We start from the raw sequence: 27,996 nt of genomic DNA on the forward strand, positions 1-27,996 counted from the left end.
ATAACTCAGGCAAATAAAGAATCCTTCCACAAATACAAAAAAAAAAAAAAAATTACTGACATATTTAGGAAAGATAGGTTTAAAGTTAAATTCAAGCATAGGAATATGAAGTTAAAAATTCAATATCCAAGTTAGTGGGCATCCCTTTTGGGGCCTGACAGTTCAATCATCCAAGTTCAATCACAGTGCAGAATTTGGTTAGCTATTCAACTTTTTTCATAGAAAAATAACATATCCATAGAAGAAATGAAATTAATTTCAACTTACTCAGTGATCCACTCTTTTATTTCACCTTAGTTAAAGGCAAACCAAGTACAGATACTGTACATTAAAATGTATGCACACAGAACAAACGGTTGTTCTTCATTCTACCTTAAAGGCTCAAATCTCCACCTTCTTTTTTTATTTAGAGCCCTTCCCAGGCAATGACTCCTCTCTGAAATACACTGCACCCACATTTAAATATAAAGAGAACCATCTGCAGGTCCCACATAGCCAACACCTATGAGCAGCACATCGATTAGTGTCCATATTCCAAGTCCTCCAAAGCTGAAGAGTTTCCCCAAACCTTCCCGCCACTGGCCCAAATAGAAACGATCGGCACCAAATCCACCAAGGGTGATGCTAAAAGAAGAAAAATATAATTCATTGTTATTATTTTTAGAGGAGCTCAGCTTAGGCATCCATACACACTGACATACCTACAAGCCAACGACTGTTTTGCTCTACACCATTCAAGAAACTACACATATTTTGTAGAAAAAGAAAAGCTCTGGATGAAATACTACTATTTCTTAGCTAATTAAGACTATCCACAGACTTCAGGTTTTCGTTCATGACAAGCAAGAAACCCAAAACTCTCAAATTCATAAACGTGTCTTGACTCTTCTAAACTAGCAAAAGGTAAAAACCTGCAACGAAGAAGCAATAGAAAATTCCCAAATGCTGCATTCAGACCCACACAGGAGTCAGGCAACAGTAAGTTTCTCCAGCTGAAGGCAGCAAGAAAAACTCTTGCTCTAAAGGGAAGTATGTCAGATCATTTCCTTAATCACAGATGTACTGTATCTTTGGCTCTGGGAACAGTGTCCCTACCTAATTTATCATATTTACCACTTCTGAAATATTAACATTTAGTGAAAAAAGGTCTCACCACCAAAAGAACTTCAGTTACTTTCAAACTGCTATCGTGGTGCTCTAATGACTTATTCCAAAAATAACCTTTACTGTTTGTTTCAATATTGCTTCCCTGGTCTCTTCCCTAACAATTGGAAATGCAAGGAACTTGGTCTTGAGGCATTTCCAGCTGTAAGAGCTGGGAAGGAACCCGTAACAAATGTATACAAACTGCAGCCAGCTCAGTGACACCTATCAAATTCAGAAACAGCTCCATTCATTTCAAATGCCAAGTAGTAATGTGAGCAATTCCCAGCCCTAATTGTTTAAAAACATAGAAAAAAATGTAAGAAAAAAATAAAAATCTGCAGATATCACCACACAAATAAAAACCAACATGTCCTCTCTACTCAGAAGATGGATCACTCTGTGAAGCTAAGAATCATTGGCATTTCCTCTGAAGGAAGTACATTTAAAGCAGAAAAAGGGTAACTGTTTTCTCTCCAGCTCTGTTTGCTGAAGGGAGCCAGGATTGTTGCATCTGAAACCTTCAGGCACGATATGCCCCCACATTCCAAGCTATTCCAAGACTATCTGAAATACTGGTTATTCAGTGCACTGTTAAAAAATACCAAGCAGAAAGCCACACAAATTGAAGATTTTATAGACAACTAATCTATTTTAGCTTGAAATTATCTAATAGTTCTTGTGTACCTTAGTGCCAGGGCAGTAGACCACTTATAACCTCCAGTCCAATTGCAATAGAGCATCTTAGGAAAGACACGGTTACCTAAACATTAGAAAACATAAAAACCTTAATGTAATAAACAAAGACCATATAATGAGTAAGAAAACGACAAGCAAGAAGACACTGTATTTCTCCATCAGGGGTCTAAAAGGGCTGACACTAACTGAAAAAACAACTGTCAACACAATATATACCCTACAGTTCCCAGTTCCATCAATCTTTGTCCATTCATCAGAAAAGCCACTGAACAAATAGGGAAAAAAATTAAACTGGTTGGGTGGAACCAGCATAAATTCTTTTAATTACCCTACTGAGACATTTGATATCAATTCTATTAGTGGTGTCCAAATAAGTTTAACTTGTACAAAAAAGTAAAAAGAACTATTTTGTCCTGTGTGCCAGTATACAACAGCATAATGAGACAATGTTTGCAGTTACATGTCACTATTATGCTCGAAAATGAAAACGTAACAATAAAAAAATTCAACAGATTAATCAGGGTTCAGACTGTTACTGCAGTGGACATGAACACTGTGTTCATCCATTACAAAAATCGTTAAGAAATACTCTAGAAAAAAGCTGCTTTGCAGAATCTGGCTTAGCCCACCTTACCCAGGCAATGGATGTGGTCCCGGACTGTACAAGTGGCATTGTAGCGCTGCCGTGGGCAGGAAACTGTCATGCAGTTTGTGGAGTTGGTGCAGACATAGTCACTTGTGGCAAGCTGCCAGCAAAACTGGCACGTCATGTTAATTGTGAAGTTCTCCTGCTCGTGGTTATTCTCATCCTGTGAAAGGACAGCATTATCACTTCCATAGTATTGAAAACAACATCAGTGTGCAGTATCAAAGTACATTTTGGGCAAAATTGCTCTTCTTATGTAGTCAAGTGTATCAGAAAAATCAACATCAGAAAACTAACAAAGAGTTATTAAAGTCAAGTTTAACATTCCTGATTCCTCCAATCTAAGGCTACTGCCAAAAGGAGGACTCATTCAGTCTCACCTGTAAGGTCAGTTTGTAGCTCTGACAGATATTTTAGTCTCCCCACTCTCAAAATGGTTTGACTGGTTCAACTCAATGCCATGGCCAAGTAATGAAAAGATCCAACACAAGAAAGGCAAACCAGGGAAGGGCAGACTTGCCTCTTCAGCAACAGCCTACAGTGGTGATCAAGCATATCACAGAACTGCAAACCTGCCTGCATCAGAACCTGGAAATCAGTGTTCTGGATTTTAAAACAAGATGCCACAGATAATTACTTAAATTTAGGGTTAAAAGTAACAGGTTACTTACAACACAATGAACATGTGGCTTGACCTTGCAATCAAAAGTGGCCAGCTTCCCATATATACAGGAGTGGTTTGTGTTGCATGTCATGCAGTCTGGTGGCAATCTACTGCACAGCCCGTTGCTGGGACATTTAATCATGTAAGGTGGAATTTCTGTGCTTTCTGAAAGGGGCAATAAGTGAATTAAGAAACTGAATTAAAAAAGCTAAATAGTCTAGAGTATATATAGCATTTTTTAATATATATATATATATATATATACATAAACACAGGCACTGACATGGTATAAAGGGCTTTTCTCACTACACACTGAGCAGCATTCCCAGCCAGGGGAGTCACACAGTGCAAGCAGGGCACCCACCAAGGACTCTCACACAGAAGCTCCACAGAGGACACCACGGCAACACTTCAGCAGAGAACCAGAACAGAGCTTACGTGGATTAGTGCCGCCTCAGCCTGCGCTTCTCAGAAGTAATCACTTTAGCACAGCAGCAGGGTGACACGGGTAACCTACTTTTAGTTCAGCTCTAATTAAGGTTACAGCTCACTCAGCCATTTGCTGTTTGCATGTGCACAGAATCACCTCTGAGACTGACTGAAATGCTGTTCTTGCTGGCAGTTCTGACACACCCCCAGGGAGCTACAGAGCTGTGCTGATGGTGGATAGGGAACAGGAACAAGTTCTTGCAGAATGCTGGAGTCTTTCAAGAACTTCCACCATCCTGACAGGGTATAAATCACATCAACCACAATGGCAGTTTAACCAGCCATTTTCTAATTGTTATATGGGCCACTTGTCTAATTAGAAACTAATTGTTATGGCCATTGAAGAGTAACTCATAATGTGTTATATACAATGCTTCTTACCGCTATGAAAAGCACATACAGGTTTCTAAGACTCAAGACACTGAGGAGAAGGGTTCACAGACAACAAAGAAAAGAGACAATATAATACCATACCTGCTGCTTTAAAATAGGGAGTATTTGTACTTGTTGAAGTTAGGCTTTTTGCCAGTGTAGACTGTGGCTGTGAAAGCTTTGTTGTCATCAAAGATCCCACTAGAAGAAAAAAACATGGAGAAAGTGATATTTCTAGAATAAAATTAACCTTCAGAAACAGTTTGATTTCAGCACACTGATATGAAAATACAAGTGGAAAGTGTAAGGAGATTAGAAAACTCTGCTTTCCCGTTCTCTTAATAGTGGGATGTTTATGTTAAACATTAAAATGAGCATTAGAACTACATTTATTTTCATTCGGTCTTATTTTTTGATCAATGAGAAGTAAAAGCACTGCTCAGAAAGCAGATTTTAGTTTAGTGAAGCCATGCAGGTAATTCTTTGGCAGCTGGAACAGAAGAACTGGCCGGCAACCCCGGCGATATCTGTGCATTGACTGCGCTCTGGTCCGTGAGCCCCCCGCGGCTGCGAGGGCTCGGGGCCGTGCAGAGCTGCAATGGGCCACCACGAGCCCTCACGAGGGAAGGAAGGGTGAACAGGTTTGTCACACCCACCCACCCTGACAGTGCTCAGAAGCCCCAGGACCTCGCCAGGTACGTTTTGGTTCACACACGTTCCCGACAAGGCGCAGCACAAAAGGTGCTGTGTAATAGAGCAGCGGACGAGCCGGCGAGCGGGGCCCGGCCCGTGTTCTGCCCTAACACCGAGCACCTCAGCCCCAGCCCCGCAGCGCCGGCACAACGAAACGCGGCCACGCCCGAAGCACCCGGTTCCTTCCCCCAGCCAGGGAAGCGGCAGCGCATCCTCCCCGCACCACGCTCACCTCCGCAGCGGAACCCGCCGGGCGGGCTCAGCCCTGGCCGCGGCCGCTCGGGACAGCAACCCCCACGCCCGAGGCGGCTCCCCTGCCCCTTTCTCGCCCCCCACCCGCCCTGCTCACCGCGGCCGGAGAGGACGGAGAGCTGGGACAGGAACAGCGCGGCCCCGCAGAGACCGCGCAGGGCCCGCAGCACCCACAGCGCCGCCATCTTGACTCCGCCTGCCGGGCCCGCGGGAGGCGGGGCCCCCACAGCCGGCGGGAGGGGCGGGGCCGGCACAGCCCGACCGCGGTGACTGCGGGCGCGGCCTCTGCCCCTCAGGCCACCGGGCTCTGCCTTCGGCCCTCTGCCCTTCTCGCTACGTATTACTCCCTGTAGGAAACTTTACATTATTTTTACTGATTTCTATTTGATCTCATCAATACATATAAGTACCTCAAAGGCGGGTGCCAGGAGGAAGGTGCCAGACTGTTCTGGGTGACAGGACAAGGAGCAAGGGCTGTAAACTAAAACACAAGGAGTTCTACCTCAACATGAGGAAGAACTTCTTTATGTTCAGGGTGGCAGAGCACTGAACAGCTGCCCAGGGAGGGCTTGGAGGTTCCCTCTCTGGAGACATTCCAAACCCACCTGGACGTTCCTGTGTCACCTGCTCCAGGTTCAACATCTTGACAGGGCGATTGAACTGGGTGATGTCCAGAAGTCCCTTCCAACCCAAACTATTCTGTCATTCTGTGTAGTTCCCTGACCTCTCTCCTTGCTGCAGGTCACATGAAAACTGAAATGCCAAGAGCATAGATACATGTGTGCTAAAAAAGTTTGATACTTGCAAAACCTAGAAATTCACTGTAAGAAAAACGAACCCAGTAGTTGAATTCTGCAGTCTGAATATATCACACATGCATCACATAAGCTCTAGTCCAAATAATTTTATACATAAAATATAGAAATATAAATAAAAATCACTCTCCACACACCGTTAAGTGGAATGCAAAGCTTTCCCACCACTCGTTCCTTCTATTTTTTTTCCTTTTCTTCTAAAAGCAGGAGATAAAAAGAGATGCACAAACCCAAACAAATACCAAACTAAACAAAGGCCTATTAAACACAAGTCTGTACAAGTGTCAGGCAGAAGTAAAACACAAGCTTTGCATCTGTGTAACATTTATGCACTAAATAGTATTTTCTGCTTTATGGCTGTGGCATTTAAATCACAACTATTTAAATCACAGCTGTATAGCTTAGATAACTGAGCAACACATTTAACACTATCTAAGCCATTCAACTAGAAAACAGCATATGAAAGTGAAAAAAAAAATCATGGTAAAATCTCAGAAAAAATCCAGTTCAATTGCCTGCAATGGCATCTTTAAAAATCATTTATAAGCATAAACAAAACAGAAATATAGCAAATTTAAATTCCAACATGCTGTTTTAATATTAGAATTGTCCTCTGCTCCTTCTCAGTGCTCTCAGTATCCCCAGCAAATGCAACAATAAATTACACGCAAAAAGGTTTTTTGAAGTTTTTTTGTTTTAGGAAAAAGCCAAATCAACAGCAAACACAGGCAAAAACAAAACACTTGACACACAGATATGGGGAGTAATTCAACTGCATTCTTGGCAACCACCTTTGCAGCAACCAGTTATCACACCAACTCCATCAGTGCCTTGTTTCACTGAGACTTCCAAAGACATCAAAGTATTTGTAGTCTGTGAACAGATTCTGAAACAACGAAGCTATTCCCCCCACAAAAGTTTTTTGTCACAATCTGGAGCTAGAAAAAAAACTAAACCAAACTGCTCCTCAGGCACCAACTGACCACCAAGCTCTGCATTCTGTAACACAGGTATGCACCTGCCCTGGGAGGGAGGGAGCTCAGCATTCCCACAGCAGCCACTGCCCTTCCCAGCCTCCTGTTCCTGGGGGTCGTGCAGCCCTGATTTACTTCCACAGCAAACCCAACATATCTTATTAGAGGTGTAGGACTTTTTGAGCAAGCATTCTCTGACTCAGGCAGATTGGAAACCCATGTGATTGCTAAAGGAGCTGGCAGGTGCATCTGTCCTCTCATGCTTTTCCTGGAGCACCAACATTGCTACGCTGGCTTATTTTGTGTATCCATTAAATGAAAATTCTCTCAGATGAGCATCACTGATGTGCACAAGAAATATTTCCCACGGGCAGCTAATATTATTTTTTTTCTCCAACAGCAATGTCAGAATTCTTCTTCTGCATTTGGAATATGTGAACTCTTAAGTTTCTTGAGTTTTTCAATAGCAGAAGACACCAAAATCTCTCCATGAACTTTGTTGTCTCTTGTTCGCACGTTGACAGCATTATTTGCTTTCTCCTTTTCTCCAACCACTGCAAGACATAGAACATAATATGAAACTATTTACATTACAAAATGAGTCTCTAGACAAACTCGATGTCTAACATTAAAACTTAAGTGATATTCAATGCAAGATGCTGCAATTACCTACCTAAAATGAAGTTATACTGAGCCAGCTGTGCATTTCTAATTTTCTTGTTTAATGTGCAACTTTGATCTAGATCCACATCTGACATAAATCCAGCTTCAAAAAATTGGTTGCAAACCTAAAAAAACCAAACCAAAACACTCTCAGTATTACTATATATTTTAAAACATACATTTGTACATCCTATAATTACTGATCTCTCCCAATAATTAATTCATGTATGTGCATAATTTTGCTCTTATGAATCAGTGCAAGGAATTCAGTGACTTTATCTGAAGAAAACTGAACACACACTTAAGGGCTTAGCAGGACTACAACTGGAAGGTTAACATCCATATCAAATATGTGCTGCTGTCCTCAGGCAGCTACACTGCTCAGTGTTCAAAATGTGTCCTCAGTCTGAGAAAGCAGAAAAAGCAGAAGGAACAAACCCACTTATTCTTGTATTAAAAGAGAAGCAGGGGAGAGGGGTAAAACCTACCATGGTCAAAAGTGATGTAGTCAAGAATATACACAGTGGGAAATGGATGAAACTGGCTCCCTCTCTACTTTAAGCTGATAGTAGTGTAATGAAGCATTAGTTGTCATCCAGAATGTTTTTTCCTTTAATAATTATGTCCATAATAACAGAACTCAAACCACTTAAAGCTACATACCCCTTACTCAGGCTTACCCAAGTTTTAGACTGGAAATTGTATATTGAAAAATTTACTTCTCCCCCCCCCAAATAAGTCTTCAAAATCCTTAAAGCATTCATTCTCTGCTCTGGAACAAGTCCCTGAGGATCCATTAGAATTGCCCTGCTCTCACCTGCTGGGCATACTCTTCCGATGTCGGTCCCACGGGCACCACCATGACCTGCCGTGGGGACAACCAGAGGGGCCTGGAGAGCATGAGGGACACATGGGATAAATGTGCACTTGACACTTGCATTCATAACCACAGCTGTGTTCCACAGTAATAATTCCTTTACTTTACAGAAATCTTTATGTTGGCTATGTTGGGTAGTATGTTACCTTCGTGTTTTCAAGTTCACGTGAAATAGCAAATGGATTGATTCCAGTAAAATGACAACTGCAGAACTTGGACTTTCTGTTCTCTTCCTGGCTGACTTCACATTTTTAAACAGAATTTTTTTCACATAATTTTCATTTTTAACTTTACAGTCAAAAGTGGACAGTGAGAGAGATAAGTGATTGAAACTAAGAATTAACTATTCCTTAATACTTGAAACATATTCATGAAAAAATACCTTCAGAGCTTATTCAATATAAGCCAACCCATCTCAGAAGTACAAAAAATATTTCATATATTAGGACTAATTCATGTCTGTATATATACACAAATAATTGCTTTACATATGTCTGACATCTTCCCAGTACAAAAGCATGATTTCTAGGAAAAAACGGAACAAAAATAATGCAGGACTTACACATTCAATTACAATTCTCATTTCTGCATTATTCTGCTTTTTTTCTTTAGTCTCATGAAATTGAATTTCTAATAACAAACTAGTTACAACTCAGAGTAGAAAACTGGACTTATTTTGTAATCTTACCTACTAATTTGGAGCAAATTCTAGGGATATTATTTTTGCATTATAATGTATGGGACATCAGGAAGGATCTGCACTTTGTTAAACACTTCTTAGAAGTCCATTTGTGCTACATACCATTTTCCTCCATAATTTTCTGCTAGAATAGCTATCATCCTCTCCACAGATCCCAAAATAGCTCTGTGAATAATCACTGGCCTTTTCTTATCGTCACCATCCTTACTGAAAAAAAAGCAAGTAAAATTTTTAAAAAAACTGAAGTTGTCTTAGCTCACACATGTGTTTTTGATTCTACTTTTAACAGAAGGACAAAATTTAGTTAGTTATACTTAGGCAAAATCTACTCTTTTTATTAGAAATGTCCTTTAAGTCATCTAGGCTTTTAAAGGAATACTGAATAATCACAGTGACTTAAAATAATCATGCCTATGGCAAGTGGCACAGACACTAACTCTTAAATTTGAAAAGACACTCGACTGACTCAGCACCATTTCTGTGCATTTTAATATTTTATGTTCTTCCTTGTTCTCCCTCTTCCACTATGACTTGCTTTTATTTTGTTGCACAGGACCTTACCTGCCCTTTTGAACCTCACCCGTTCATTACTTTGCTTAAATTACAATACTGTGATTAAAAAAAAGCCAGCTGTTTGCAACAGTACCATCACCTACTAAAAATCTATGGCATCTAGTGCAGAACATGCAGCAGGACCAAAAAGTAACAAAGATTCTTATTCTGTCTTCCCTATCGATATCTTGATAATATGCAAAAAACAAACACTACAAGAAAAACAAGCCAGAAAATGTGTATTCAAGTTGACATGATATTAAGATTAATCTGCTCAGTGGATAAAAATCCATCTTTCTAGCTGGAAGCCAAAGTGAGATTTTCACTAAAAACTGTTTGTATTTGGTTTATGTTCAAAGTTAACTAGTTTTACCCAATAAAAACAAAGAAGTACTTAGTACAAACGCAGCAGCTCCTTAAGGCATGTTTGAATTTGTATGGTATGTCTTCCAAGGAGACGCTATGACTGGGCTGAAAGTGAAAAGTGACTCAGCTGAGGTTATTTTAGCATTATATACGAACTGGCAGACAAGACAGCTGGTGAGATTTTCCTGCACTCAGCAGCATTTCAATTTAAGTGAGCTATCGTTACATCGAGGAAAGATCTTCAAGCTCGTGACTCTCCTTGCCAGGCTAATCATTTGTTAAATGAGCAGCACAGCATTAATACATAATGGGAATTACAGATAATGAAAGCATTTGTGATTATTTTTATTTGTTATTTCATTTAAAAGAGGAAGCAATTTAGCTTAACCACTCACCCAACATAAGTAAGATTAAATCGAATGGGCAGCTGGAAGTCAAGTTGGATGGTAGCACATTGATGGTACCTCCCAATTGCATCTTTGATTTTAATATCAATCTGTGAAGCAAAATAACACAGTTACTAAATATAGTTTGCCTGCAGTATGTCTGCATTCTTGTCTACCTCAAAGTTATATTAAAATACTGAATCACTGACCTTAGGACCATAAAATGCTCCATCTCCTGGATTCAAAAGCCACTGCTCTCCAAATTTATTCAAGCTGTTTTGAAGTTGCTAATCAAAAAAGTGAGAGAGTAATTAAAGAAGGTATAGCAGGGTCTCTCATTACTGGAAGTCAAAGCATTTGCCTTTAAAATTCAAAAGGCAGCCAACAGGCAGCACAACCCCTATTGCTCAAGCATTTGTTCATTTATGACAAGTAACCTTGGAATAGCAGTTCCTTGTACATTATGTGATTAATCAGAAAAAAACCCCAGAAATCTAACCAGTTCAAGATAAGGGGCTAAGTAAGAATCTGGAAGTTCTCATTTTTATACAGTACCTTTAGATTTAATGTGATGTTTTTCAACAGGCATTCCCACTAAGGACAATATTTAGGATCTGAGGTAAGCAATTTCACCATTCAACATGAAGGAACTCATGTAAATATCTACCTCTGCAAATACAAATATTAAGGGGTTGCTTTGTTTGTTTGCTTTTAAAGGGATTACCTTTTCTGCATGATCCCAGATCTCTAACTCTCCAAGGTAATTTTCGGGTCTTGTAGAAAGATGTAGTTGAAAAGTAAAACCAAAGACAGCATATACTGACTTCAAGAAATCAAGACAGCCCTCAATTTCTTCTTCAATCTTAAACACAAAACAAAATATATTAGTTAAAAGTTACTTACATAAAAATGTAATTGAAGCTACTGAATTCATCATAACCAGAATAAAAGAGTCCATTAGATAAGAAAAAATTAAAACCCACATCCTACAAACCCAAACTCAGGTAACAGGTGAAGAGAGAACTGAGGTGTTGTGGCTTCAAAGCATAGCAAGAAAAGTAATATTTTTGTTAAGCTTGGACTTCTGGAGCCAAATTACACCCAACAGAATGGACAAGAGCACATCAATTTATACCTGTAGCTCCACTGAAATCTATGGCATTACTGACAAAATAAAGTATTTGTTCAGCATTACTATAGAAAACAAAACATGGTCAACAGCTTTTTTCTTTTCAGGGGCAGATGGAAGATGCAAATAAAAAAAAAAAATCTTACTCTTTGGGATTTAGTTGCCCAATGCATCTTTCTAAATGGAAAAATTCCATACAGAAAATCTAACTACATAATTCACAAACAATAAGATCCCTCAGATAATACTGTTTTCTGCTTTTGATATGAGCATTTTGTAACTTTAAAGAAGAAAATAAAAATAAAGAACACTGAGTACGGCATTACTATTTGAGAAACTTGCAACAAAGCAGCCAAGTCCAACAGGGTATTGAGTTCAGCAATATTGCAGAGTTAAGAAATATGGAATACCAAATATCTAAGAAGGAAGCACCTAAACGTACCAAAAGAAACCATCAAAAGCACCGTTGTGCTATACAGCAACACAATGGAAGAAGCTTCAGGGATTTCTTCCTGTTTACTTGTTTACTGTTTGCACTGGGAGAAGAAAGGGTTTGTTTGGGGGTTTTTTTTGACTTGTGGGGGTGTGGGAGGTGCTTGGTATTTTGGAGTTGTCATTTTCTTTACCTGCTCCATTGTGCAAAAGATGTGAGCGTCATCCTGCTGGAAGCGCCGTACACGAGTCAAGCCACTTAAAGTCCCAGAGAGCTCATTTCGGTGCAGAACTCCAAAATCTGCAAGTCTAAGAGGCAATTCCCTCCAGGATCGGGGACGGTGGGCAAACATCAAGCTAGAAGGAACATGAAAGAGCCTTCCTTTTATCCTTCTTACAGGAGATTTAAGATAACACAGAAATAAACCAAGATCAATACAGACAGTAATCCCATTTTTAAGCATTTATTCATTCAGGTTGTTTGCACCCTAAAAGACAGGCAAACAGAAAAAGTGTTTCACTCAGAATGTACTGCTGAAGACCACCTAGAAAAAAAAAACCACTGCAAGAGTAAATCAAGACTGGTTCATCTGTACCTTCTTCGTACAGCACATCTGATGCCTATCTCTACCCAAAACAACTTGTATTCACTAGTGGTACAGACTAGTATTAGCATGCACAAACCTAGCTCACTTAGGGCAGACTTACTTCTGGGACACTGTCAGAGAAGCCCCCTCAACACACCCAGTTGGCTTAGTAGTCTATTGTGAACATACATGACAACATGTATTAATACTCCATTTATTCTCCTCAGCCTCAAAAAGGATAAACGAAGGAAAATCAGAAGTTTTCCAGTTAAGAGTACAAACCAATGTCCAGGACAATTCATGGGTTTAAGGGCAAAAGTTTCCTTCTCGATCTCAAAAGAGAACATATTTTCACTGTAGTGCTGCCAGTGTCCTGAAGCTTCCCAGAGTTTACTGTTGAAGATGTTTGGAGACACAACTTCAGTGAAATTACGCCTGTGATACTCCCCCTGTAGAAAAAATTCACCATTTAAAAGGTTACAGAGCTTTTGACAAGCTAAAGCTTGATTCTTTTAAACTGTGTTATTATGATGGCAATTTACAGAGAGACTAAAGGACTACTCTAAGTTTTGCACAACTGGAAAAGCACAGCTTCACTCTGCACTATTTTCAAAAAAGGTTAGATCTGTATAATCATACTGAAAATCTGGTAAATATTTATATACATAGATACTTATTTTTCTGTGGATAGCTCAGTGCTATGAATGTCAATTTAAGACTGACAACTGATATTAAACTTCTTAAAAGTTACATCACCATATACTCACCCGTATGAAATCCATGAGTGTGTTATAAAGAAAGGCACCTCTGGGGAGGAAAAAGCAGCTTCCAGGACTCAAATCATGAAAGAAGAAGAGTTCTTGCTCCTAGGTAAATTAAAACCAGATTGCTCTAACAACAATTCAGATAGAACTGCAGAACATAACTGCCTCACACACATTGAGACACTGTTCACAAAGATGAAACATTACAGAAACAAGATGATTTATATAAGTCCACAAGTTCTCAGCAACAGCAGTTAATTGGTCTGCAGTTCTTACTCTTAGAAGTTTGTAATAACACTGAATTCCATTTGATTCTTTGACTATGTAAAAACACGTTTCCCCAAAATCCTGAAGTCTTATCTAATCTTACCTTTATTAACCTTAATTGCTTTAGTAAAGCAATTAAGCAGATATCCATCACACATGAGGGATAATGGCTGAAGCTTGTGAGCCACTCACTTCTTATCAGCATTTTGATTCCAAAAAAGAGAAGCTCAGCAGTGTGGCTCTGATACATCTTCGGAGAGCTTTACCCACTTCAATATCACAGATCCTAGATTCACAAACACTAGATAAATTCATGGGATATGCCGAGTTGGAAGGGACCCACAAGGATCATCGAGTCCAACTCCAGGCCCTGCACAGGCCCATCCCCAAGAGTCACACCAGGTGCCTCAGAGTATCATCCAAATGTTCCTTGAGCTATGACAGCCTTGGTGCTGTGCCCACTGCCCTGGGGAGCCTGTTCGGTGCCTGACCACCCTCTGGGGGAAAAATCTCTCTGATTGATTGAAATTAGATCATTTGTTTATGAAGAGGCATAGAAGTAATCAAACAAATACTACAGAAATATTCAAGTCTTAATAACTTAATAGAAATAAGCATGATCTCTTCCATAAAGACCATTTTCCTACTTTTTAAAAATTTTTTGTTATTGTTTTCTGTAAATTTCTCATTGTCTCTTCCTTTTCTGAGTTACCTCAGTTGTTCACCCTCTGCTTGTGAAGGCCCTCCGCAGACTCTTCTTTCATGTCTCCCAGTGAGCAGCAAGAGGTTAATGCCTCCATCCTCCTGTCCAACAATGCTGACCTTCATTTATACAACAGTTTTTTGAGTAAATGTCTCCCTCCTTTCACCTGTACTGCTCATTGTGCCTTTACATATCCACAAAGCTTCTTTCTTTTCCCAAATACCCTCCCTATAGCTCCACCCTCTCAACAAAACTATAGCAAAGGTGTAAACTTTATTTATACCTATAATAAAGAAAGACCAAACTGTGTTATTTATGCAATTTCAAATAAATTCTCTCTTCTACAAAAAATACAGTGGTTTAGGTAGACTCTACACTAAAAGTTTTAAGATGTACTTCCCTAAACCAAGGGACTAAACCCATTAACTTCCTCCCAACATTAGTTTAATACTCGTATGCAAGCAACAAGTTGAGTCTGTAGAAGAAAAATTCAAAATGTAAGCAACACCAAGAAGCATATAGAACTAGTTCTCATTCAAACTACCAAAAATGGAAAAAAACCCAAACCAAAACTAAAAAACAAGGAAAGAGAATGAATTCTATTATAGAACTATAAAATAAGTAGACAATGGAATACTGTACCTTTCCAATTTTCCTATGATCCCGGTTTTTGGCTTCTTCCTGTATTTTTTCCCATTCCTTCATCATTTTGTTATCAGGAAAGGATATTCCATATATTCTCTGCAGAGTTTCCATATCAGATTTTCCTTCCCAATATGTAGAGGAACTCTGACACACAAAACCCAGACTTTAAGATAATATTACATAATATCAGGGAAAGGAGGGATAAACATTAACACATTCAAACATTATTATTTTTTTCCTTGGGAGAAGATTCATATGCAGTCTTTCAGCCTTTGTTTATAACACAAAGATATCGCAGTGCCTTTCAGTCAGCATATTAATACAGATGACAAACAAAAGTGACTGGTCAAGGAATATTTTTACTCTACTTAGGTACCTTGTTTCAACTTACATCGTGCTTTATTATTCCATGCCATAGCAGCTAAAAAAGCAGCACTTGTTTACACTCAAAACACAATGCAGTGTGGAAACATGAAAGACACAACAAACTTAACTCTCAGAGTTAATTCTGAGCTGTTCTGACAATCTAACACGTAATCCCTGGAATTCAGAGTTCCATACACTTCAGTTAGGAAGCCAGCAAAAGCAACTATGATTAATGTTCTGATGAGGTCAGCCTAATAAGGTTACCAAAATTAGCATCTGTGAATAACTTAAACTACACCACAAAACCAGAGGCCTCTGCCAACACTGTCTCTGCCTTTCCTGTAAGCAATGCCATCTTTTAACAGCAGCACTTGCAGATCTGCCAGTGTCCACTTTACCTCCTGTACCATCTGACGAGGTCAAATCAGTACTTTCTGACCCAATAAATGCTTGTGATGGCTGGAGATGCTGGAACAGCACAGCCACATGGGCTTAGGCTCTGCACTTCTCTACTGGGCATGGCACAGTTGGTTCCACAGCTAATCTAGTCACTACTAGCTACAGTGTTTTTGCAGTACTCTTCAGTCTAAACATGCATGTTACTACACTAATACTCTGATAAAAAAAGATGCTGCTAACTTTCACTGATGTGCTACCATGAAAGTCAAGAATCAGTAAACTTAGGATGCAGACAAATGATTAAAGTCTGTAGTTCTACTAGTACAGTGGGAGCTGGCAAACAAATGAAGGACTATTTTCAGAGTAAACAAAGAAAACAATAAAAGGACCCTAGTATAATCAGCTCAGGAGAAATAAATATATAAATAAATCAACTGTACCCTATTTTATTTCAGTTTCAATGCACACTTAATTTTAACTTACCTTAACTATTTTAAGAGCCTTTATTTTTCCAGTGTGTCTGACGTGTGGACCCCTGCAGAGATCAATCAGTGGGCCACATCTATATGCCAAGGGAAAAAAAAGTGCTCATTTCCAAACTCTCCAACATTTTTCTGTACAGTCACTAATGTGACAAGTTCATGCTTGACACATTCCAACATGGCAGTAAATACAAATATGCAACATGCAGCAAGTTCAGTGCACCCTAAATGCAGCTGTGCATTCCACCTGAAGTGGGATATTCACTCAGTAAATGCTCAGCACAGTTGATCTATTATCAAGAGCATCAGAACACAGTTACCAATTCATATAGTTCCACATGTGAACTTCATGTTAAAGTGGCCCAGGAGATTTCAAACTGTGCACATCAAACAGAAAAATGGTTTTTCCATTTTCCAACTGATTGGAATGAGCAACTGAGTAAGCTGGTTCCTCATCCCACAATGAGCTAAGAGTTAGTGTCAAGGGTGGTAACCTACTTTAATCAGTTTACTGAAACCAGAGGGAATGACTAAAAACTGGATTTGCCATTTGCCCACAAATTGAGACCTAATCTGTCCCAGCAGAGAAAAGATCTCATGATGTTAACTGCAAACTTAAGTCCCAATCACACAAGAATTCAGAGGTCAGAATAAAAAAAACAAACAAAAAACCCAATTTATTCTCCTCTCAGTTTAAATAAACTAAGTATAAAAAAAACTTTGTAATACTTTTGAAGTATATTTCTTTACCTGTATATTGTGGTAGTTGGTGTCTTCACCTTCTCATTAAGGATACGACACTTAAACTTGTTATACTGTGTGTGGAAACATGAAAAGTCAGAAATATCAATAAAATGGATAACAAAATTATCTTTTAAAATGATGTATTAATAATGCAAGTGCATCAGTAATAAATACTTGCAACTAAAAAAAAGCAAGCTTGTAATCAACAGTCCAACATCCTTTCAGAAGAGTTGTAAAATAAGGGGAGGGACAAAAAGATCTCAGTCCCCTGAGGGTGTGTTGAGGATGGTGAGTACCACCTGAACTACACAGTACAGTGAGACTGGCAATATTCACTGTATAAAACAGGGGGCTAAACCAGAAGTCTTTTTTGACCTGTCTCTGCAAGTGAGCCAGAAGGAATGTGTGCCTTTTGTGTACTTATCTGTCATCTCATTGAGCCTGAGGTGGTTTTGTGTATTAAAAATCGGTTTTATTGGTGCCTGAAAAACATTTTGAACATTTGAGAGGAAATAGAGGGGGGAAAAGGATGGCATTCTTTTTCTTTGTTTTACTAGACAGGTAAAATTCTGATGAGTCAGTCCCATGCAGAATTTTAAGAAAAGTTACATTTTAAAAGGTCATTGTACCAGAACCACAGCTACTCAAAAGATTTACCTTAAACATGTCTAACAGGGTCTCCTTTTTGACTTCCAGCCTTTCAAAAGCCTGTTTCTCTTTTATGATATTTTTACAGTGGTTCTCTAGTAGTGGGAATTCAGTGCTAGACACACCTCTAAACAAAAAGACACAGGCAAAAGAAATATAAATTAATTATTTTGACACTCCCATTTTTTTTCAATTAACCACTTTCTAGTGGGCTAATTTGAAACCATAAAAATGTGTTGTTGTGATTTGTCACAGTATTTTCTTAGTTTCTTCCAATCAGCTCTATTTTCAGACACTAAACTCCGAAACACAAACAATAGCACCCCAAACAAACCCACTGCAATCATTCCTGAAATAGTCTTTGACATGATTAAATGTCTGGAAGACCTTCAGGTTGAAGTATACGTATGATTTAGGAAAAAGAAAAAAAAGGAGGGGAGAAAAGCCTCAACCCAGCTGCAGGAGTCTGTTTATCAGCTGATGCAGATTCAGTATTCTCCCTGACTACAGAAAGATAAACAAGGAAAAAACAGAATTGTAAAGCTGTGCACAAGGATTAGAAAAGTAGTAAACACTTTTACAAGTTACATGCACATGTGCCCTTGGTACAAGTGACTTGGTTTCCTTGAAGAATCATGGGGGTTTGGTTTCCATCTCCTTTGTGTCCCCAGAAGTTCACAAAGTTTTACCCACTCTACATTTTTTCCACAGAACATTGAACAGCTGCAAGTCTTACAGAGCAGGTGTCTGAACAGTGCTCCTGAATTTAAATATACACACACACTCAATTTATGTGTCTACACAGAAGACTAACCTGTCAGCTTCAAATCATATTAGAGACACAATTTTACTTTTAACATGCAGAAACTTGACAGAACAAAATAATTCTAGTACTGAGCTTCAATACAGAGTATAAAAGTTCTAAGACACTGAAATTTTACCTATCTTCAATATACATGTCATAATAAAATCCATTCTCAATTGGTGGTCCATAGCACAAGCAGCCCCCAAAATATCCTTCCATGGCCTCTCCAAGGATGTGAGCACTTGAATGCCAATAAACCTGCAAATAAAGTCAGGTGAGCAAGCCAAGGGGTCAATGGCATTGTGTAACTAAAAAGAAAAAAACCAAACCAGTAAGTACATCTGCAGATGGGAAACAGACTGGAACTAAGGTTGTTTAAATTTTAAGAGAGGTAAAACAATTTCCTGTTCTCATTTTGAAGTACTCTAAATGACTGATATAATGTCAGATGTAGCATTAAAGGCCCACCATACTTCAGTCTGAAAGACTGTGATTATACCTGTGTGCTATCCCATCAACTTAGTACTTACTGCACCTTGGTCATTTTTAAGTTAGTTTCCAGTCATTCTATGCAACACTAATCAGATCTAAAACAGTGTAGCCAATTAAGCTTGCACTGTTCACATTCAGTACATTTATTAATAGGTCTGTAAAGTACATTACCTGGAATGTCAGCAGAGGGGAGCCAACAACCCAGTAGATCAATACCATTCTTATGTTCTGTTTCTACTAATTTGGACTAATTGAGAGCCACTGCTACAAGATAAAGCCATTACATGAAATGCCTAAGACAAGCTTAATCACATGAATAATTCCTTGACAAAACTGAAGTCTAATTCTAGTGTATAAACAAAGGTTTCAGACTGAACCCCATTAAAATAAAATCTTGGGCATGTTGCTAAGAATATTCATAGTTTAACTGACTCACATATGACTACTTAAGGCTTTATTAAACAGTGCCAGTACAAGGAGAGGAAGATTTTATTAATGACCAAAATATAATATTGGACAATTTTTAGAAAACGGTAAGACAGTCTTTGCTTTCACTGTCTGATCTTCAGAGGCACTGAGTCAAACCACAAAACACATCTTAGAAGACATGAAACTATTTCAAGTTAGCATACAAATCAAGATGTTCTGTATGATCTCATTTGAGAAATAACCTGTTTATGTAAAAGAGAAGGATGAAAAGAACACTAAGATTTTATTCACTCTCAGATTATAGGCACACTCTCAGATTAGTATCTCATCTTCTTTACTGAATCATGGGAAAAACATTACTTGAAAGTTTTGCTGCCTTTTTTTTTTTAACTTCAAGATTTTAAAAGACTAATGCTGCAATCAATTTTATGTCATTAGTTCTTCTAATCAAGCAGAAACCAGAGAGTGTTTACTCACAGCTTTTGCTTCTTCATCATCAAAGGTCAGCAGTTCTAGAGTACAATCTCCCTCCAGTGGACGATCCAGGTCCCACAGCTCACCATTCACTTTGGCTATGACTGCATTCGAGGCCAATGCTTGACTAAAAAACCAGAGAAGATGACAAGAGACCTGAAGATTTAGGTTCAATTTGTAAAAGACTTTAGGTTTCTAAACCCTGTGAGATCACACCCACATCTTGTAGCACCTGAAGACCTTAAATTTTTGTTTCTGTGGTGGTCTTAAACACTTTTCCACTTTTAAGGTAAAGAACCTTAAGGTCTTGGGAAGACTCATTCCACAGCTTTCAGTGCTGGGGATCTGGAGGAAAGACTGCTTCATACAACAGGTTCTACTGTATCTGGTAACTCACAGAACTTCAGATGTCTCTGTTAATTCCTAGCACTCTCACTGATTTACTCTTTAACTGTAAGCAAGCATTATGATCCCAGCACAGAACCTCAAGCATCACTCAGAACAGTAATTTCAACCACCTGTTCATTCTGCATTAAGCTGAAGTTTCAATGCTTTCCAAATAAACAAATTTAAGAGAGTCACCATCCACTGACCGTGACATGTACTTTTCACAAGGTAAGACACAAATGACAGTAACAGTTTTATCACTCCAAAAGTACAACTCCTTGAATCTGCAGGTTACCTAATTCCTACAGCTAATTGATATGGCGTGGTTTTCCAAGATTCCCCTTCAGCCACCGTTCCATCTGTCAGAGTAATTTTGATGGATTTGCTCTCGTTGGCTGCTCTGTAAGCTAGCAAAGCATCATGTTCTTTTTTCAGTGCTTCATAAAGCTTCAGTCTGTCTTCTATGAAGCTTGGCACACACTGCACCTGTAACAAATAAATTAGATTATACACATACATACTTGTGAGAGAAATAAAGGATTCACAGTGTTGGTGCACCCCCAGAGGTCCCAGCTTGGACCAGATTTCACTGTACTAGAATTTATACTAAAATGCAGTAAAGCATTTGTAAATAATTATACACAGGATAGTCTCATCCAAATTTCTGTTTATTTTATAGTGGCTTTCCAATTTTCCATGCACTTTCATCAATCTGGGCCTAAGTGGCTTTGTGGGTTTGACCTCAGAAAGCAGCCTATATTCCTGCCCCAGAATTTGCATTTAGCAGATGTCCTAGAGAAATCTGAATCACTCCAACAAGCCCTCACTTCTGCCAGTCCATTCCAAGCATCAGATTCAAAGAAGATAGTCCATGTGAAGGTTACTCTAGTTTAACATAAGGTGAGTTATTAAGCTCAACACTACAGCCAGTGTTGCCAACATCCTTTCAGCCATCATGCTGTTTAACTGCTCATGAACCTTCACTCTCTTTAGGAACTGCAGAATTATGACCTTTATTTCCCAATAACCCCAATCCTTTTCTTACATAAAAAGTAGAGATCTAAGAATGTGTAAGTAACCCTACTAATAGAAGATGAAGCTCCTAAATAATGTTGGGGTTTTTTTTCCTCTATGCTATAGAAAGCCTTTTCCCCAAAATCTAGGATTTCAAAATACAGCAAAGTATTTCAGATTTGAGCACCCTTTCTGAACCTGGTCAAACAACACTCCTTCTTCTATTATTATGTAGTATAAAGTAACCACTTACATCATTCTGATGTTGATTCACAGCTTTATTTTCTTTTTTCTTTTCCTCTTTATTGTGATTCACTGCATCAGTTGGACTTGCACTGCAGACTTTCTGAAACAGTGATAATACAAATTATACACCTGCTGTGCCTTTAAGACTTTTCCCAGCAACCATTAAACCAAACCAGACCAGTACAACGCTGGGCTAAAAAGGCAATTCCAGGGGAACAAGTTATGTCCTGAGCACAGAGACTTCTCATGACACATCTAAGCTGCATCTTTTTGATGTTCTGCAGACACAGCAAAACCACTCGCCAGGTAAAGTGGCCAAGTAAAGTAGTGCCCAATGGCACTACTACAACTACCACTGGCAAAACCTCCCCAGAGAGACGGTGGAAGCACTGAGCAGCGACAACTTTCAGCGCTGTCACATCTGGCACAGGTTGCTCAGAGAAGCTGTGGGTACCACGTCCATGCAAGTATTCAAAGCCAGGTCGGATGGGGCTCTGAGCAACCTGGTCTAGTGGAAGGTGTCGCTGCCCACGGCAAGGGGCTGGAACGAGACGATCCCAACCCAACCCATTCTCAGATTCTGCGACACTCGCGCAAAGGCAGGAGCGCTGTTCAGTGCTGCGGGCGGACACCGCGACAGGCTCGCACCCCCTGAGCACCGCGACCCCCGCGGGCTGCTGACGGGTCCGTGAGCGCCCCTGTCCCGCCCCTTCCCTCCCCGTTGGGGCCCGGACGCCCCAGAGCCCCCCGCTCGTCCCCGGGCTGTACCTCCGCGCCGCCCGGGGGCTCGGCCGGCGCCGCCCGGCCCAGCTCGGCCGCCAGGCTGCGGCGCAGGTGCAGCAGGCGGTAGCGCAGCTTCTCATTCTCGGCCCGCAGCCGCTGCAGCTCGGGGCTGGCGGTGCCGGAGCAGCGCGGCTCCTGCGGCTCCTTCAGCCGCCCAACCTCGGCCGCCAGCCAGCGCAGCTCCCTCTCCTGCCGCGACACCCTCAGCGCCGCCGCCTCGGCCGCCGCCATGTTCGCCCCGCGCCGCCCCCGGGCCCGGCCCCGCCCCGCCCGATCCGCCCTGACACCGCCCGGGCCCGGCCCCGGGGCCTGAGGGGGCGGGACTGTTCTCATCGCCCGTGCTCATTGAGAGAATTCTGCTTTGTAGCCCTCGCTGCTGTGGTGTTAATTAATAAGTACCCGCCCGCCCGGCTCCCAGGCCGGTGAGCAGCTGGGAAGTGCCGATATCCGCAGAACGGATTAGGCTGGGAAAGGCCTCTGAGACCACCGAGTCCAACTCGTGACCGAACACCACCGTGTCAGCCAGACCATGGCACCGAGTGCCGCCTCCAGTCGTTCTTTAAACACCTCCAGGGATGGTGACTCCACCACCTCCCTAGGCAATCCCATTCCAGTGTCTAATCACCCTTTCTGTGAAGAAATTCTTCCTAACGTCCAACCTAAATCTCCCGGGGCGCAACTCAAGACTCTGTCCCCTTATCCTGTCCCTTGTTCCCTGGGAGCAGAACCTGACACCCACCTGGCTCCACGCTCCTGTCAGGGAGTTGCAGAGAGTGAGAAGGTCCCCCTTGAGCCTCCTTTTCTCTAAGCTGAGCCCCCCCAGCTCCCTCAGCTGCTCCTCATCAAGCTTGTGCTCCAGATCCTTCACCATCTTCATTGCCCTTCTCTGGATAGCTCATGTTGGGGTCCCACTTCAGTTTATCTAAAAATGCTCTTTGCAAATCTTTTCTCCGTAACACTCATAAACAAGAAGCTGAATAAACCGAGGCTGCAGCGAAGAATCGCATCACTAATTCTCAAAATCCTGATCATGCCATTTTGCAGAGCATGTGACAAGGAGTTTATAACACGGAGGGGAAAAAATATCTCAAGTTTGCTTTATGTTCCCAAATGCCCAATTTAGCATGTGTGGAGCTTATTTGTTATTAAAAACACAGAAAAGCAACACTTTAACAATACCATTTATATGAATACATGCTTGCAAAGGACTTACATGTAAAATCACCAAAGTCTTGGTCCTTCAAAAGATTATTCAAATAAAAGAGAATGACAATTACCAGATACCTTAGAAAGACAGAGACATTGTCAGGGGGGAAAATATGGATAACTAGTTAGTGTTCCCATGGCCCCAACAGTCTGTGCTGCATCCCCCTTCATTATTATTATACAGCAATTTCAATGTCAAAAAGTGTGGGTCAGATTGCATCCTTATTTGACCTCAATGTCAAATAAACACTATCAGAGCTTACTTGTAGTGGGTGCTTCCTGGTTATCACCATTTCTTATGAAATTAGTTGTCTGAAACTTAGCAGCATATTTGCACCAATTGCAGAACTTGGCACCAAGGTAAATAATTTGAAGAGGTTTGAGTTGCCAGGCTTTAGGACTTGGAGCTGAGGAGGACTGTATAACTCCCATTGTGCTGAAATTGTGAGTCTGCCTCCCAAAATTGAATACGACTGAAGATTCCTCCCAGTCAAAGGAACAGAACAGAAAGGGTTTGCTGCCCATGGAGTGCCCATCTTCTGCACATGAGACAGGAAAATGCCACCTCTCTCCCCTCTACATCACCTCACACTTCCCTACATGAAACAGTGGTTGTGTCCCCTCTAAATTATGTCAGGTTTTCAGTTAAAAGTGTCACCTCTGTCCTCTCTGAGTAATCCCAGATTTTCTGTCCAAAATGCTGCCTCTGTCTTCTCTGAGTTCCCAGACTTTCTCTCAGAGAAGCTCTTTTTTCAACTCCAAAGTACCCCTGGATTCACCCTGAAAAAAACGTGATTTTGTTTCCTCTAAATTACCTCAGCATTTCTGTCAAAAAAAGCCACCGCTGCTCCCCCTCCCAATTTGCCTCTGCTGTTCCCTCAGAAACATACATGAAGTCAGATATTACTCCCTAAAACATCCCCTGACTAGCTCAGGTTTTACCCCAAAATTGTCCCTCCCTTTCCCTCTCAGAGAACGTCGATGTTGCCGCTTTCGGTCAGGAGGCGTCACCCGCGAGTCGCCAAACACTTGCAGTACCTCGCCTTCACCACAGCGGCGATTCCAGTCCCAGCCGAGGTCCCGAGCTGGGACTGCGAGAGGGGACAGAAAAAAACCCTCCCAACACCCAGAGCTCTTCCTATTGCCTTCATATCGAGCATCTTTCCTTGCATTTTCCAGCCCTTTGTTAGTTTTTATATATATATATATATATATATATATATATATTAAAAAGTTACATTTGTATTCTCAAACCCTATAGATCCGTATTCGGAATTTCTTATATCCCAAAATCCTGTATATAATATAGCAGGCATAGGGTTTTATTTTAAAATAATTTTTATATGAATTAATAATGTTTGTTTATATATATAAAAATGAGAAACTTTAAAGGTTTTATTATTTCACACACACTCCCTATGAATTTTCTGGCATTTTTGGGCTGTAACCTCCCTTTCTGGGGAGATCCCACCTGACCCCCTTGATTCCCCACTCATCTCCTCCTCCACTGCATCATTGCTCTCCCAGTGACATCGGGGTGTCCCAAATGTGATCATCAAACCCCAGGCTCCAATCCTCTCCCTTTTTTTTCACCCAAAAAGGTGGACAGCAGCACATGTCTTTAATAATACCACTGACATATGTACATTCCCCCCCCCCCCCCCAAAAAAAGGGGTTCTGCTAGAAAAATAAAGACAGGGAAGCCCCCCAAAGGGTTGAAGTTCCCTCCCTCTCCCCCCAGCTCCTGTCCTGCAGGCAGACCTGATTGCTTTTCTAAGAAAAAAAATTTGGAAGCATAAAACCCCATCCAGTAGGCAGGTGCTTCTGAGCCCACACTTCCCAGGTAAAAGATCAGAGGAGAAGCAGCACAGAAGGATCCAAAAGTGCCCAAGGGAGCTTAAAATTGACTGTGTTTGGTAGGAATATTTGAAAACAAAATGCTCTGCAGCTGTCTCAAGCCTGGAGCTCACAGAAACGAAACGAGCTCCCCTTCCTACTCCATTTTATGCCTTCTCTGATCAAGAGAGAAACACATAATGCAAAAGGTAAGAGAGAAGATGGTAACACCTGTCCAGTGCCCTAAAAATTCTCTGAGTGAGCCCAGTTCTGAGCCCCCAAAACACAGCACTGGGTGTCTGCTTGTGAGCCTCAAATCACAGGACTTGGGCTCTGTTCCAAGCCCTGCAAATGCAGCACTGGATTTCTCCCTGTGATCCCAAAAACTGATCAAGTGTCACCACCCCACCCACTCCTTTTATAGCTGCAGCCCCACCCATTCCCACCCCTCCCTGCTGTCACTCCTCAGACCCCATGCCTCACCTCACCCACAATTTTAACATTATGAATCCAAGATTTAATCCAGAGCACCACAAGCCCCCAGTGCAGGGATTTCCATATTCCTGTTATTTTCTCCGTGTCCAGTCCTGGGCATTCAGGGACTAAGGGAGGCGCTGGCCGCCTGTGCTGGCACACCACAGCTCCAGGGAAAAGCCAAGTGAAGGGAGAAAAGAGCTGGGAAGAGGGAAAATCATGGTCCTGGTGGAGCAGGGCCTGCTCCAACAGCATTTCCCACTTTTCCATCCACTGCCTTTGGAGCACAGGGAACACCAAAGGCAGTGGATGTTCCCTGGCGTTATCTGTCCACATCTGCAGGGAGACGGGAACTGCAGCGGGAACTCTCCTGTTCCCATGGATGCCTCTCTCCCTACAAGCCCTTGCACTGAACCAGCATGTTTTCCACCTCCTTTGTCCCAGAGAGGGAAATACAGGTGTTGGGCACTACTTGCAGAGGAGTCAACTCAGGCTCAGGAGCCAGAGTGAAAAGGGAGCAACAGAGTAGCAGAAGGTGCTGTGAGAGCAGCCTGGTTTTGTGGCTGAGTCACTCGGGCTGCAGAGGTGGAGTATGGCCTGTTTAACTGGGACAGGAAGGGGGCTGTCTCAAGGGAGATTTGCTGTCAGCTTGCTCCACATGTCCATCTGGCTCTTGGGATGCCTAGGAAACAATAACAAGACTACTATGCTTTTCCACACTAAGTGTGTGCTCCTGAGACCCAAGAACAGAGCTGCAGGACCTAGAGACAGCGCTTTCACCATAGAAATGTCACAACTTCTGAAGGGAGGGGTCTGAACTAAATCTGTCAAAGTTAGCTAAATAGATTTCACCATGCACCCTTCTGGGGGCCTTTTTGGAGTCAGCAGTGGTTCAGTCAGCACCTGAGAAATGTTGTGGGCCCTGCCCCCTGGGAAGTGGTTAATGTGTTTAAAAGCAAGGGGGGATCTGTCTTGAGTAGCCTGATAGAGTCAGTGTGTTTTAACCACAGCATCCTGTCAGCTTGCAGCTCGTGAGACAGAAGTTAGTGTTGGGGTTTTGTGACTGCCAGCCAACAGTTGGGTGATTTATCAGAACATCCCAGTGTTTCCTGTCGGCCCCTTCCTAGTATTGGTGCGTGGAAAATCAGCAGCTTGTTCTCTCACCTTTTCTCTTTAGACCAGTCTCTCTTATTGTTATGATCCACAGTTTTGAGCCTGATTAATTTGAAAGGGCCACGAATAATTAAAATTCATTTAAACCCAATAGGGCCAGAATTCATAGGTGTCCTGAAATCTTTTAAATTGGCCAGGGAGTCTTTCTCTTTCCCCGTGGAAAGCCCAAGGAAGACAAATTTAATGAAAAGGTAATCTAGAATGTAATAAGTAATCTTGTAGTTCTCAGTGGTCACTGGACAGGGCAGTGGAATTTCAAAGATTTTCATCCAACTTTCAGAAGAAATGGCACAGTGCAAATCAAGCTTAATAAAACTTTATTTTGGTGCATATTAAGGAAACCTAAAATGCAGGTACCATATACTTAAAAAAAAAGAAAAAATGCTCAAAAGAAGAAATGGAAATGAAAATGATAATGGAAATGAAAACACTACACCTGTCTGAAGTGAATTCCTTTAGGTCCAAATGATATCTAGACCTGCCCTGGAAAATTGGCACTGATAAAATCCTGTAAAAATTGAAATTACACAGTACACCCCCTGTGCCTGGGATCTCTGAGCAGATCATTATCTCTGTAGACAACAAAGTAATATGACCAGAGGTGGTATTTTGAAAGCATACTGAGTATACAGTTAAATTTTAAGTTTTCAAAACTATCTAAGCAATTTGGATGCATCAGTGCAATGGATCCAGGAGTAGGAGAGCTTACTGTTCCTACTCAACAGAGGGATGAGGGAAATAAGAAACACCAGAAATTGTTCTATTAATGATTCTAAGCTAGAAAGAGTTCAGCATTATACAGCATTATACAGCATTAGCTGTCTAAGAAGGATTCTAGATGGCGTGCACTAAAGAGCACCTTGATGAAGTGAAGAGACTCATAGATCTACAGAAATGGGGGAGTTTGTTGATTCTTCAGATGCTTATGGGTAGCAAAGCTGACACACAGTGTTACCCTGTTGTGTGTTCTTTCCTGCTCTTATTCAGCCCATTGCTGTTGCACCCAGTACCTGAAAGAGCAAACAATGCTTATTTTAAATTCTTATTCACATTTAATGCAGTGGTGCTGAGTTCCTGTTAATCTGCAATATAGTGGCCAAATACTTTTTGGTTGTTTGGCTACCTGATCTTTATAATTTTCCTTCCTTCTTTTCCTGCCCCTCTTTTTGCCTTTGTTGGCTTTTGGGATTCTCCCTTTATATTCTTTCTGATTTGGACGT

General features: G+C 41.0%; 2 protein-coding genes across 2 annotated transcripts; both read right to left on the reverse strand.

Moving 5' to 3' along the window:
* Positions 1-247: 247 nt before the first annotated feature.
* On the reverse strand, positions 248-5,162 carry TM2D3 (TM2 domain containing 3). Its single transcript, XM_032700630.1, has 6 exons — positions 5,056-5,162; positions 4,116-4,214; positions 3,160-3,317; positions 2,477-2,651; positions 1,831-1,906; positions 248-624 (listed from the first exon to the last, which is right to left on the reverse strand). The coding sequence occupies exons 1-6, from the start codon at positions 5,141-5,143 to the stop codon at positions 459-461; spliced, it is 762 nt and encodes a 253-aa protein (XP_032556521.1). The 5' UTR covers positions 5,144-5,162; the 3' UTR covers positions 248-458.
* A 1,184-nt stretch (positions 5,163-6,346) lies between these two features.
* Positions 6,347-22,328, reverse strand: TARS3 (threonyl-tRNA synthetase 3). The gene is made up of 19 exons (XM_032700421.1): positions 22,073-22,328; positions 21,312-21,404; positions 20,340-20,530; positions 19,661-19,784; positions 18,399-18,520; positions 17,467-17,584; positions 16,816-16,880; positions 16,067-16,145; positions 14,816-14,962; positions 13,207-13,305; positions 12,722-12,888; positions 12,047-12,209; positions 11,016-11,153; positions 10,501-10,578; positions 10,301-10,401; positions 9,090-9,194; positions 8,228-8,300; positions 7,421-7,535; positions 6,347-7,301 (listed from the first exon to the last, which is right to left on the reverse strand). Exons 1-19 carry the CDS (start codon positions 22,316-22,318, stop codon positions 7,153-7,155), a joined length of 2,373 nt encoding a protein of 790 aa, XP_032556312.1. The 5' UTR covers positions 22,319-22,328; the 3' UTR covers positions 6,347-7,152.
* Between the last annotated feature and the right edge of the window lie 5,668 nt (positions 22,329-27,996).

This window comes from Chiroxiphia lanceolata, chromosome 12, assembly GCF_009829145.1.
Source record: "Chiroxiphia lanceolata isolate bChiLan1 chromosome 12, bChiLan1.pri, whole genome shotgun sequence".
Classification (NCBI taxonomy): Eukaryota; Metazoa; Chordata; class Aves; order Passeriformes; family Pipridae; genus Chiroxiphia; species Chiroxiphia lanceolata.

Bases quoted from the DNA above. Each gene is read 5' to 3' on its own strand.
- TARS3 (XM_032700421.1), bottom strand. From the start codon at position 22,318: ATGGCGGCGGCCGAGGCGGCGGCGCTGAGGGTGTCGCGGCAGGAGAGG. The intron at 17,585-18,398 runs GTAAAATTTCAG...CTTTTTGTTTAG, and splicing joins GACATGTATATTGAAGATAG to AGGTGTGTCTAGCACTGAAT. The intron at 9,195-10,300 runs GTGAGTGGTTAA...CTTTTTTTTCAG, and splicing joins TTTAATCTTACTTATGTTGG to TAAGGATGGTGACGATAAGA.
- TM2D3 (XM_032700630.1), bottom strand. From the start codon at position 5,143: ATGGCGGCGCTGTGGGTGCTGCGGGCCCTGCGCGGTCTCTGCGGGGCC. The intron at 4,215-5,055 runs GTGAGCAGGGCG...TTTTTCTTCTAG, and splicing joins CTCCGTCCTCTCCGGCCGCG to TGGGATCTTTGATGACAACA. The intron at 2,652-3,159 runs GTAAGTAACCTG...GTCCTTTCACAG, and splicing joins AGCCACATGTTCATTGTGTT to GATGAGAATAACCACGAGCA.